At 37.4% G+C, this 13288-nt stretch overlaps 1 protein-coding gene across 2 annotated transcripts in view; it reads left to right on the top strand.

Moving 5' to 3' along the window:
- The window catches only part of LOC149263519 (ATP synthase subunit B), a 372029-nt gene that overhangs the window by 229993 nt on the left and 128748 nt on the right, over nucleotides 1-13288 (top strand). For both annotated transcript variants that reach the window (XM_089426453.1, XM_089426451.1), the window contains exons 5-8: nucleotides 2699-2795; nucleotides 2907-3002; nucleotides 3156-3214; nucleotides 3363-3444. In XM_089426453.1, the coding sequence (XP_089282579.1) occupies nucleotides 2699-2795; nucleotides 2907-3002; nucleotides 3156-3214; nucleotides 3363-3444 (334 nt within the window). The remainder of the gene's footprint in view (nucleotides 1-2698; nucleotides 2796-2906; nucleotides 3003-3155; nucleotides 3215-3362; nucleotides 3445-13288) is intronic.

The raw sequence follows: 13288 nt of genomic DNA, 5'->3' as shown, positions 1-13288 counted from the left end.
ATGATATACAGTGCAAAGAGATACGCAAATCGTCATTCTATCCTTATATGATATACGGAGCAAAGAGATACGAAAATCCTCTGAAATCAATGACGCAAATCCTCTGAAATCAAACATTATTTCGGGGGAGCTTCTTTATCTCTGAGCGTTATCTTAATAGTCGAGAGGTCGATCTAGATCTTATCTTTATTATCGTCGTCCGCCGTTAAAACTTTTTATAGTGCCCGGTTTATTTCAAGTCCAAGTGCGAGGCCATGGCTTCCCGAGTTCTACTAGAGGGTTCAACGGTGATAAAAATGAAAGAATGCTTAAGCCTTTAGCGAGATGGAATGGACAAGGGTAGGTTAGGTTTTTACTGCAGAGAAATGGAAGGAACCGTCTGCCGTGGATCTCTTTGCAGAGATGGGGATCGAAGTTTATCACGGACGATTATATTCCGTTCATGGGAACAGTTTTCGTTGCAGATTTTTATGAAGAAACCGACATAGAAATTGCTTAGCACTCCACAAGGGACTTTACAGGACGGGCATCATATGCACGGATTCACATTATTGACAGTGGTCTATTTTAACCGCTCAATAATGGCGACATCTCTATTAATCGAAGTTCTTGGACAAAATTCTTAAAATTTGCTTCCCATTCGTAAGTGGATTGAATTCATATCTCCGGGAACTTTTCAAATAGACAATTATATGCCCTGTAACTGGAGCACCTGGCCTGGAATTTGTTTCTACGGAAATGTTTTCTTTCTAAAACAGAACAGAATCATAAACCTTAAGAGCGTGTTTACAGGTGTAGGGCCAATAAGGTACCGCAGAGTTTAAAAACTGGCTCTGATACCATCTGTAATGACAAAACACATAACTAAAATCTGAAATGCAGAAGCCTGAAGAATTAAATTGGTACTTACCTTAACTGCTGCTGATTCTGCTACTGAACTGGTGAATCTGCTGCTGGTGATGCCGTGGCTATTTTGATCCAATCTCCGGGAGACCAATACCTCCTAACCAGACTGAGCAAACCTAGCCGCTCAATCCAGAAAGCTGCTCACAGAAGCTCTCTGTCCCTCCGTGCCCAGAACCTCAGACGGCTTAAAGCTCTACCAATGGATAATTATCTTCTCCTGGTTTTCTCCTGGTGAATTTCTGCTCCGGTTCTCTCTGCCCCCTCCCTGGTTTTTCCCCCCTTCTCGATCCAGGCTCCCGGTTTTTATCTACGGGCCTGGTGGTGGCCGCCCTCCAACCTGCAGCCACCGCCTTCCCCCGACTCGACACGCCCTCCATGCAATTTAACTCTCGGATATTTTCCTGGCAAGGTGCGCTCTGTAATAAATTTCCAGTTGGTTTGGACGCGCCCCCCTTTTAATGGTTCCTGAAATGATTTTTAGGTATGCTAAAGCATACGGTTGAGTTTTACACTATCAACATATGTGTATTTATAAGTTTAGCTATATATCTTATAACATTTAAACACACACACACACACATATATATATATATATATATATTATAAAGTTCCATTATATACTTTATAAAATTTATATTTACAAAGTTCACTTATATATTTTGTAAATTTAATATATATATATTATAAAGTTTAATTGTATATTTTATAAAATTTTTAACTTATATATGTTTATAAATTTAAATTGTATTTATAAACTTAACATATTTATTGTTTAAATTTCATCACATTTGTTTTATTATAAAGTTTAAACTTTATATAATGGTTCAATTTAGCTGGGTCGTTACAAAAATCCAAGAAGAGAAGGGGACATAGGCTGCGGTGACAGTGGGCCTTTGTCCCAAATTTTTGTTGTGCCTTCCAGCTTTAGCCTACAAACTAGACCTGCTAGTTTGTGCAGCAACAAGTCCTAAAACCTTAGACGCCTCGGTAGATTTTCTTTGTTGCAAAGCTAGAAATCACCTTTCTTAAAAATATATCTTTCTGCCCCGACATTTTTGAATTAAATTAGGATAAATAACTCATATTTAGTGGCTGTTCTGTGAATTAAAACTTCAGATTAGAAAGTTTCTTTCATTTTCAGATTTACCCTTTGTTTTAGCCTAAGAAGATCATGATGTCATATCTGTTTTAAGGGCTGAAACTTACTGCAGTAATTTCAATGAAATCCACTTTTATGAGAAGTTTTATAGCAGCATTGATTAAATTTTAGATTTGGAATTTTTGGGAGTTAATTATACATAGAAACACCTCATAAAACCCCCAAGATTGCATAATCAACCTCTTAACCTAAATCTGGAATTAATCTTAATTAATCAACTTCATTCCTAAATCTCATCTTTGAAAGTTGGTTCAAGTTGGTGGCAACCTAGGTAATGTTAGACTTGGTTTGTCTTGCCTTAGGGAACCTAGTTGCTGTGAGGGAAGCCTCTCTTGTGTTGCATCTATTTCAATTGAAAAAGAGGGTAGCTGTCTAGCTGACACTGGCAACTATTTCGAGTTACACTTGACCTTAGTACCTTGTGAGGGCTTTGCACTAACAGGTGCAAGTTTGTGTGATAACATCAACAGTGAGTTCACATCTCACCCTTTTAGTTTTGAACTCCAGTTTCTTATTAATATCCAAAAATGCTTATGCATTCATGAACCAAGAATACTAAAATATTCAAACTATGCTGAGCATGCTAGTTCATGATCACTGACCTTTTCATTTTTTTTTCAATATGCAGTGCAGGTCATATTTTATGTTCCATGATGTGGAGATGCATATACTGGGATCATGGTTCAAATATCTTCCAATTCTCACATTTGTTGAAAGCTACATATATCAGGTCTGTTTTGATAGACGATATATTAATCAGTTTGGACCATGTTAATCAATACGATTCTCCAAGTTACTTTCTAAACTTGTGTATACTTCCAATTTTCATTTCCTTATGAAGCTGGACGCGATGAATGAAGAAGTTTTGACTCCATCTAGGGAGGATAGTTTCAATGCTCGGATCAATCTTAAAGATGTTCAAAATGAACAAGAGATGGTAACACATACATTGTAAAACAATTAGAGTGTATTTTCAGAGATTTCGAATGGAACCTAAGAAAGATATTATCTAATTTTAAACAAAGAATATTGGGGATAAGAGCATGAATCCTCAAAAAAGAGAATCTTCTGTTGGTAATGTGCTACACAGACTGATCCTTTTGGGCCATTGCGTAACGCACTGGGAGTCAGAGGCTTGATGACAGAACGGTAAGGTTCCAATCTTCAACTGGTTTACAGTAGTAAATTAATTCAATTGCTTTGAATATTTCACATAATTTTAGATTTTATTTAGATTCTTAGCTTGCAGGCATTTATTATTTAACTGTTACTCTCTGATGCTCCTAATATGATCCAGAATCAACAAGGAATTGAGAGATGGTATGGAGTATTGGACTCTTGAAAGATCCCTCTGCAACGCTGCTTCAAAAGGCACAGAGGTAAATGCTAATTCACTGCACTAGTCTCTCAGCTGTATCTTTGCATGATCAAAAGCACTCCGGAGTCTGGATGTATTGCAATTTTCTTCCTGGGCACTCTGTCTTTCAAAAATGCAATTATGTTTTTATTTGTATTTAGAACAAGAATGATACAAGGTATGTGAAGGATTATTAATTTATTTATGGATACTTGGGTGAATTTTGTGCTTTGTACAAAATTTTATATTTGAAGGATATATATTTTCACAGTGGTGATATTGTTTTCTTCAACAGCCACAAGGCTACTTACATATAAAATCATCCATAAAATTTTGATAAATATTCTGCCTTTTCCCTAAGGCTATTGTATAAGGATACTACAGTTAAACAAATTCACAAAAACTTTACCCTTTCAATTATGACTGCATCAGCTGACAAAATTCAGGGAGATTAAACAGGCCCTCGCAAGGTTGTAGATTGGAATCTACTAATTCTAATAAATCTCACTGCATTGCTAGCTGCTCTTCTCACACAGATTTATGACTGTTCATCAACATTTTCAACTGGCCCCTTTAGTTTGGCAAATTTTGTTGTCGCTTACATTCAGCATCCATTATAGCCCATCGATTCCTGGAATGTCTGTGAAAGGGCATCCCAATCATTACTATGGAAATCTTCCCTCAACCCTGGGGAATTGACTGACCCTCCTTCCTTGTCTCCTGGGCAAGAGCAACAACACTTTTCTAGATTTTGAGTTTCCACGATCCTCGAGCCCTGCCTCTTTGCCTGCCTAATAAACCTCCTTTCTCCTGATATCTTTCCCCTAAAACCCTGTTTGTACATCAGTCCCATATCCTTTTAAAGCAATGACTATAAAACAAATCCATCTCTTCAAGCAACCCAAGGTCCCAAACATAAAGAAATAAAATCTAAAGCTGCTATGTAAATAAAGATACACTTTGTAGACCTTTGGTTGACAGAGAGTTTAATTCAAATTGGATTTCTTATGCTTCTGTTTAAATTATGTTATAACTGTTTTCGTCCTTATAATAAGCAGCAGTTGTTAATGCTATAAATCCCTTCCATAACCAAAATTGTAAATATCCAATAAGGCGAACCTTCCTACCTTTATTCAAGTTCTGTTCTTTAGTCCTATGTCATTGTGCCTTAGTTTGGAGTTTTGTAGTCCCTGTTACCCACCAAAAAGTGGGTAACCCACAGGAGATATTTTTCTCTTCTTTGGACAGCCAGCCAGCCAACAGCCTTATATGGTCAGCACATAACGTGAGACTGGGATCCTCCACTTCTTGCCCTAGTCAGATTTCTTTATCACATCTGGCATTCCTTCTTGAAGAGAGGTGGGTCATCCATCGGCAGGTACTTTAACCATTTTGCAATCATGTGCTTTCACTTAATGTTATGGGCATACTATGGATCAATGGGAAAAATGGATGATTGACTGATCTTGACTGTGTTCTTGTTCCCTCACTTCACTTGGGAGGTTAGTCTTTGACTCTAGTCTAGTGGGACTTTGTCTCAGGCCTTAGGGTTTTAGGAAGGGCACTATTGGGGAGGCTTTGATTGAAGTAGCATGTCCATGATTGTTCCATTCTTACCACTTTCTATCTTTCCCCTTATTCATCTCCATTCATGGGGCTGGTGGTCATTGGTCATTGGGACTGACACCCTTTCATCCTTATCCTTGAGTCTAGGCCTGAGAAACATTTCCCTAAAGGTTGATGCAGCTAAAAGAAAGACAAAGGCATTAGAAAGCCACAATGAAAGAAAATTGATAAAATTCAAAAGATGGTTGGGACATCTGATTAGTGTGTGGGAGAAAGCCTAGCGTGAGCTCTACCCCCCTCATTAGCCATCACCCAGTTCCTTTTCCAGTTCCTCAACCACATGATGCTTCATCTATAAAAGGAACTGTTGTATTGTCCCAACCCCAATGAATGATAAGCTTACTCATCATTAAGGGGTAATCGAAAGTCTAAGAAAAACAAGCTTTGGCTCTTGAGCTATACATCCTAATTAAAGCAATTAATAAAGAAGTAAAAGGCACACCAGAGGGGTAGAAAAAGTAGGCCGAGGAAAAGGGTAACTCATGCCTCCACGATTTTTCTCTCCTTACATCTATACATTTGGGATGTTGGACTTTCATTAGTTGGTCAAATGGCTTTGACACCTGCTCTGAAGTTGTTCCCACGTCGCAAACAACATTTTCACACACACCTATGGATTGTGTTGTATTTGAGTCATGATGTAATGTATTTGTCAAAAGAAAGAAAAAGAAAATTATTTGTAAAATAAAAATTATTTATGAGCTTGGGTTTCATGCTTTGCTTATTTTGTTTCTAGGTCAAAGTGAAGTAATTAATAAAACCAAAATATTAGAAACATGAGACAGAAAATTGGGAGAAAAGGCTTTCAAGCCTTAATTCATTAATTTACAAAAATGATACATTATTCACACACTCTCACAATACATGAGGCCTCGTAATATAGAAATGAGGTTCTCATAAAAAATTACCAATTTGGCTAATTGGTTGAACCTCCTCCACAACTTTCTCCACAATATCTCCATGAATATCTCCACAAATATCTAAGCTGATTTTGTGTGATTTCCATCCCTAACTTATCTCATTATTCTCATCTTTGGTCATACGTAGACTTCTAGAGTAAATTTACTTTCATTATGAATAATTTCATATTTTCTTATGAATTATTCCTTCACACTCCCTTTAATAAATACTTAATAAATATTTAATTTGGACTTAATGATTGTTAATATATGTATGAGGCTAACATTCCCCCCTTCAATCATAAGTCCAAAGTAAGAACCTGGTACCATCTCCAAGTTTTCATGTTGATACTCCTATGTGTTGGGCTGCTGAAGAACTACTATGCTGAGCTACTGAAAAACTCTTGTGTCGAGCTACTGAAGAATTGCCTGAAAAACCACTAAAACTGGATGTAGAAAACTGAAATTTCACTTGCCTATCTGGAAAATTTGACGATGTCCATTGGCATATTTGCTGAGGTCCACAGGCATATTTGATGATGCCCACTAGCATATTTGATGTTGTTCATTGGCAAATTTGTTGAGTTTGTCGAAACTTTTATTCTGACAACCAGCTTCAATTCCATCATCATTTCTCCCCTTTGTTAGCTGAAAGGAGAGAGAATAGGTGGGTTTTGTTTGACCACCGATCATATGCATTTGATTTTTGAACTCCCCCCTTAAGGTGTTGGAGAGTTTCTCTTTTTTTGTTCAATTCCTCAAGCAACTTTATCTTTACCTCTGTCTTGAATAGATTGTAGGACTTATGCAGCTTCTTTACTTCTAGATTCCTTCTTCAAGGGTTTATCCATCCATAATTAACTATCATTTTAGTTTTGTTCTACATTCTACATTTCTTCGATAGATGATTTGTCTTCCCACAATGAAGACAAGAATGGAGGTCAAAACATTTACTCTCCATATGACCATTTCTTTTACAATGGTTACACTTAACAAGATTATGGGTATTTTCTAGAAAATCTACACTTACAAACAAGACTAGTTTTCAGAAATCTGGAACATAAAAATTGTTTTCTTTGTTGTACCCAAAACCATGTCTATGTTGAGAAATCAATGCTACTAGTAATTAGGGTTTGATTCCTCTTCTTTGATAATTACTTGTGAATTATGTTGGCTTTTTTCACTTTTTTATTATATTATGTTTCATCAAGCAATTACCAATTTATGTGTATATGAAGATCACAAGAACAAGAGACACAAGATGTAGGTGGACAGCCAGGGAAAAACCCCATTAAATTTCAGTAGTAAATTTCAGCAGTAAATGAGATATTTCAGCAGCAAAATAGAAGAGATATTTCAATAGAAAATGAGCAGCAAGTGGAATGATCAGCGAGTGATATTTTAGTCAAAAATGGGTTGCAACAAATAGAGTGGACAACAAGAGATATTTCAGCTAAAAGAGCGCTGCAAATGGAGCAGACAACAAGAGATATTTTAGCAGACAGAGAATTGCATATGGAGCTTGTATTCTTGAGTTTGTCTTCACCAAAGCTCTGATACCATGTTGAAATTCTAATGTTCTATGTTGTAACGATCACTTATGACAATTTTTTTTTACGCTGCAATATTAGATAAGCAATTGTAAATAGAACATAAATCAAATGCACAATACAAGACAACCAAGAAAAAAATGAGACGTAAAGAATTTAGATCCAATGGCCAGGGTAAAACCCATAAGGGAAAAACCCAACCAAATTCTTCTTCTATTAGAGATCAATTGTTTAGCAAAGATACAAAGTACAATGAAAGATCAAGAGAATGAGTAAATTCACCCAAATTTGAACAAGCTATAGCATGAAGATCACTGGTAGTTGTAGCAGATGCACACAATGAATCAACCTTCCCTTCAACAGAATCAAGACTGAAACTGTTATGAAACCAGCTCACAAAAAGATAGAAAAGAGAGATCCACGCCTTAGAATTCAGCCTCTTCGAGGGGGCAACCTCCTTTACATTACATAAATGAACAATTCTTGGATGACACAAATGAAAATACCTCCTTTCTATATATAGGAGTCTAAGTGGTCCCAATACAATCAAAGCCTACATAACAATAATATTGTAGGGCACAACAATAACAATAGTGGGCTTCTATGTGGCACAATAGTAACAATATGGGCACTACATGGGTACATCAATATAAATAAGGGGTATAACTACAATAGTAATGGGGTAATCACTAGTATTATAGGGACCCAACATGCCCCTCTCCTTCAAAAAGTGTTGTCCTCAACGCTTGAGTAGTTCAGGATACTTCTGCATAAAATTCTCGTCCTCCCATGTGGAATCTTCAGCGGATAAGTTCTTCCACTTGATAAGGTACTCTGAAATTGATCGATTTCGTAGCTGTCGAGTTCTTGTTTCTATAACTGCTTCCGGTTCCAATATAATTTTTCCTTCTTTGTCAAGTTCTGGCAATATTGTTTGAACTGGGAGCTTGTCGCCTATAACCTTCTTTAAGCATGAAACATGGAAAACTGGGTGCAATCGAGAAGCTGCAGGAAGCTCCAATTTGTATGCCATAGTACCAATCTTTTGCAACACCTTGTACGGACCATAATACTTTGGTGATAATTTATTATCCTTCTTAGCTTGCTTGAGGGACATTTGCTTATATGGTTGTAGCCGTAGGAATACCCAATCACCTACATCAAAACTTCTTTCACTGCGATGCTGATCTGCCTGTTGTTTCATTCTATTCTGTGCCAACACAAGGTTATCCTTTAAGAGTTGGAGGACTTGTTGTTGATGTTCGATGTGATGTTCCACTGCCTGAACCTTAGAATTTTCTCTTAAATATGATGTGATGGATGGTGGTTGATACCCATAAAGTGCCATAAATGGGGTCATTTTTGTTGCTGTATGAAAGGAAGTGTTATACCACCATTCAGCCAGAGGCAACCATTTGACCCATTGTGTCTGTTTATCAGATACAAAGCAACGAAGATATCCTTCCAAACATTTGTTTACTATCTCAGTTTGCCCATCAGATTGAGGATGATAAGATGAGCTATGAGCTAACTGAGTACCAAGACAAGAAAATAATTCTGTCCAAAAATTTCCAGTGAAAATGGGATCTCTGTCACTTACAATAATCTTTGGGTTTCCATGTAGCTTTTGAATTGTTTCCATAAATGCAGTAGAAACTGTACTGGCTTTAAATGGATGTGATAATGCACAAAAGTGTGCATACTTGGTAAGTCTGTCAACTACCACCATGATGACACTCTTTCCCTCAGACTTGGGTAAACCTGTGATAAAATCCATTGAAACCTCCTCCCAACGTTGGCTTGGAATGGATAAAGGTTGTAATAGACCCGGTGTCTTAATTGTTTCAACTTTATTTTGCTGGCAAACCAAACATTCTGCCACAAACTTTTGAATATCTGATTTAAGGCCATCCCAAAAAATTCCTTCTTAACCCTGTGGTAAGTTTTTAAAAATCCTGAGTGCCCTCCTAAGGGAGAAGTGTGCAATTCCATAAGAATCTTTTGTTTTAGCTGGGAATTCTTACAGAGGTATAAGCGATCTTTGTACCATAACGAATCATTTTTCCAGCTAAATGTATCAGACGTACTGGAATCTTGTTGTAGCTTTCGAATAAGTGCCCACACTTCTTCGTCATTCTTCCATTCCTCCCTTGCTTCATTTATCCAATCTGGTTGGATGATAGAAATAGCGCACAACAATGCTTCCACATCCTCATCCTTTCTTGAGAGTGCATCTGCCACCACATTTTGCTTCCCTTTTTTGTAGATGATTTCAAAGTCATAACCCAACATCTTTGTGACCCACTTTTGTTGCTCTTCAGAGGATAATCTTTGTTCTAAAAAGTATTTAAGGCTATCATGATCTGTTTTTACCTTGAAGTGTCTTCCCATTAGGTAGGGTCGCCATTTCTTAAGTGCATGGAGTATTGCCAACATTTCCTTCTCATAAATAGCTTTTCTTAGAAACTTTCCCTTGATTGGACGACTTTCAAAGGCAATGGGTCTTTCATCTTGCATTAGAAAAGCACCAATTCCATTTCCTGAAGCATCACATTCCACAGTAAAGGTTTTTGTGAAGTCCGGTGTAGCTAAGACCGGTGCTTGGCACATTGCCTCTTTAAGATGTTCAAAGGCCTTTGTTGCTTCCGGAGTCCATGAAAATGCATCTTTCTTCAATAATGTCGTTAGAGGTGCTGCTATTCTCCCATAATTCTTAACAAACTTGCGATAATACCCTGTCAACCCAAGAAATCCGCGCAAATGCTTTATGGATGTGGGGATTTTCCATTCCTTAATGGCTTTAATTTTGGTAGGGTCTACCTTAACTCCTTCATGAGATACAATATGACCCAAATATTCCACCTCCTGGACTCCAAAGAAACATTTGGATCTTTTGGCATATAATTGTTTCTCTTCCAATAGTTGTAGCACCCTGTCAACATGTTCAACATGATCCTTCCAAGACTTGCTGTAGATAAGTATATCATCAAAAAATACTAACACAAATTTTCTAAGGAATGGTTTGAAAATTGAATTCATCAAACCTTGAAATGTTGAAGGTGCATTGGTAAGGCCAAAAGGCATGACCAAAAATTCATAATGACCCTCATGAGTTCTAAATGCCGTTTTCGGAATGTCTTCAATCTTCATTCTGATTTGATGATATCCTGAACGAAGATCCAACTTGGTGAAGTAAATTGATCCATGCAATTCATCCAGTAATTCATCAATGACAGGAATGGGGAACTTATCTTTAATAGTGAGCTTGTTGAGCTCCCTATAATCCGGACACATGCGCCATGATCCATCCTTCTTGTGCACCAATACTACTGGAGCAGAGAAAGAACTTTGACTCGGTTGAATTATACCAGCCTCTAGCATTTCTGCAACCATACGTTCAATTTCACTTTTTTGGACATAGGGATATCTGTACGGCCTGATGTTTGGAGGAACACTTCCTGGAATCAGATGAATAGCATGATCATGATCACGCATAGGTGGGAGACCTTTGGGAGTCTCAAATACCTTGGAATGATTGTCCAGGACTTTTTGGAGATCTGGAGAAATAGATGATTCTAATGTGGAAACATCTAGCGAACATAATTGTGCAATTACACCCTTTGCTCCTTTTTTAGAAGCTTTGTCATACCATTAGAGCTGATTATCTTTCCTGGTTTCCCTGCAATACCCCTTAATTCAACTTCCTTTCCTTCCACAGAAAATTTCATGAAAAGTTCTTGAAAATTAAAAGCTATTGTACCCAAGGATTGTAGCCATTGGACTCCTAGTACAACATCAACACCTCCCATTGGAATGGAAAGCATTGGGCTAGTCAATACATATTCTCCCATGGATAGCTTGATATTATGGCACTTTCCAGAGCAATTTATTGTTCCTCCATTTGCAATCATCACTTGACACTCTGGTGCTGGATATAGGAAGCAATTCAATTCTTTTGCTACCCTACAATGAATAAAATTGTGGGTGCTTCCTGAATCAATCAACACTATCACCTTTTTCTTCTTGATTTGTCCTTCTATCTTGATGGTTTGAGGAGTGGTAATTCCCGCCAATGCATTACAAGATATGGTCGGATTTATTTGTTCTTCATATAGGCTTTGTTCCTGGAATATATCCTCTTCTTTTGACCTTTCTTGCTCCTTTTCTTCTTCCTCTTCACAATCTATGTAGAATAATTTCTTCTCAGCACACTTATGACCTTTTGTGTATTTGCTATCACAATTGTAACAAAGCCCTTTTGCTCTTTTTTCTTCCAATTTTGTGTGTCAACCTTGTAGGTTGTGGAAGACTATGGGCAACAACACTTCCATCTTTATAGTTGTGAATGGTATGCTTCCTAGTTGCCATAATTTTGCTTTCCATTTTTCTTGCTAACCTGAATGCCTTCTCTAATGAATCAGGTTCCCAAAGGCGCACATCATGTTGGATATTATCCTTTAAAGACCCTATGAACACATCAATCCTATGCTCTTCTGGAATATCTTTTATCCTTATGTTCAATTTTTGGAACTCCTCAATGTGCTCCATTATTGAACCCTTTTGTTTGAGATTCATCAATTGGCTAAAAAAAGTGTTGCTTTTTGTATCCTCATAATGTGCTATCAATTCTTCCGTAAAAATTGCCCAAGTGATAAATTGTTTACGAGAACAAAGCCATTGATACCATACAAACTGATTTGGTTCCAAATATAAAGTTGCCATACGTACCTTTTGTGTGTTTTGCACATTATTGAGATCGAAGAATTGCTCCATCTGTAATATCCATGTGGCGGGATCCTTGCCATCAAACTTCCTCACATCGATTTTTGGAACATGGTGAGTCTTCGATCCAACATTAGAGTCTATGGAATCATGATTAACATTTCTTTTATTCTCATCATGAGTTTCCTTTACTACCTTTTCACCATTAGTGACCCTTTCTTGTAGCAACTTCTTCAATTCATCCATCTTATCATCCATGCCATCAAATTTAGCGTCAATCTTAGCTTCCATGCCATCCATCTTAGCTTCCATTCCCTTTATCTTAGATTCCACGCCATTTACCTTAGATTCCACGCCACTTATCTTAGCTTCTGTTAGCTTTTGTGAGCGTGACATTTGTTGCACTTGTTCTTGTAATTTTGATATATCATGTAGCATTTCTTCCTCTTCTTCATGAGTCATGCTAGAGCTTTCAGGTTCCTTACTAGGTGTTTGCATTTTCTTTCCTCGGGGCATCAGTTACCGATAATAAAGTTTTACTATGCCCTTTGAATTCCGTTAAACCAAGCTTACACAAAAATTAAAAAAAAACTACACACCTTTTTTCACTTTATAGAAGCCTGATATTGAATCTGATGTATCTCTGTAATTTCGGATCCTCCAATTCTGAAATTGCTACCTGTAGTAGCCTTCTGCGTCCTCTTTCCAATGCCACAAGTCTGAGCCAAATTGGATTCTCCAAGGAAGAGTTATGTGAAATCTCCCACAGTGACTTGCTTTTAGACTGGTTCAGTAGAGCGAACTTGTACGACGTGCCACGAGTCATTGTTTCAACCTTTGAATCTGAAACACACACACAAGAAACTACAGTCCGTCCTCTTTCTGTACCTTTTTACGGAATTTCAATCCGATCCTCAGAGAGAGAGTTATGACGATTTTCCCCAGGTCACCTGTTTTGAATGTAATTCAGGAGTCTGCAAAAAGACCAACTTCCTCAGATCATATCTCCGAAAATATCGCGAGAAAAGCTCTGAAATTCGGACCCAAGCTTCAGCGCCAATTCTTCTCA

This window comes from Pinus tabuliformis, chromosome 6 (assembly GCF_031772625.1).
Source record: "Pinus tabuliformis cultivar Carrire ecotype Pingquan chromosome 6, CPIR1, whole genome shotgun sequence".
Lineage (NCBI taxonomy): Eukaryota > Viridiplantae > Streptophyta > Pinopsida > Pinales > Pinaceae > Pinus > Pinus tabuliformis.
The sequence above is the reverse complement of the archived record's forward strand: the minus strand, read 5'-3'. Positions and strand labels throughout refer to the sequence as shown.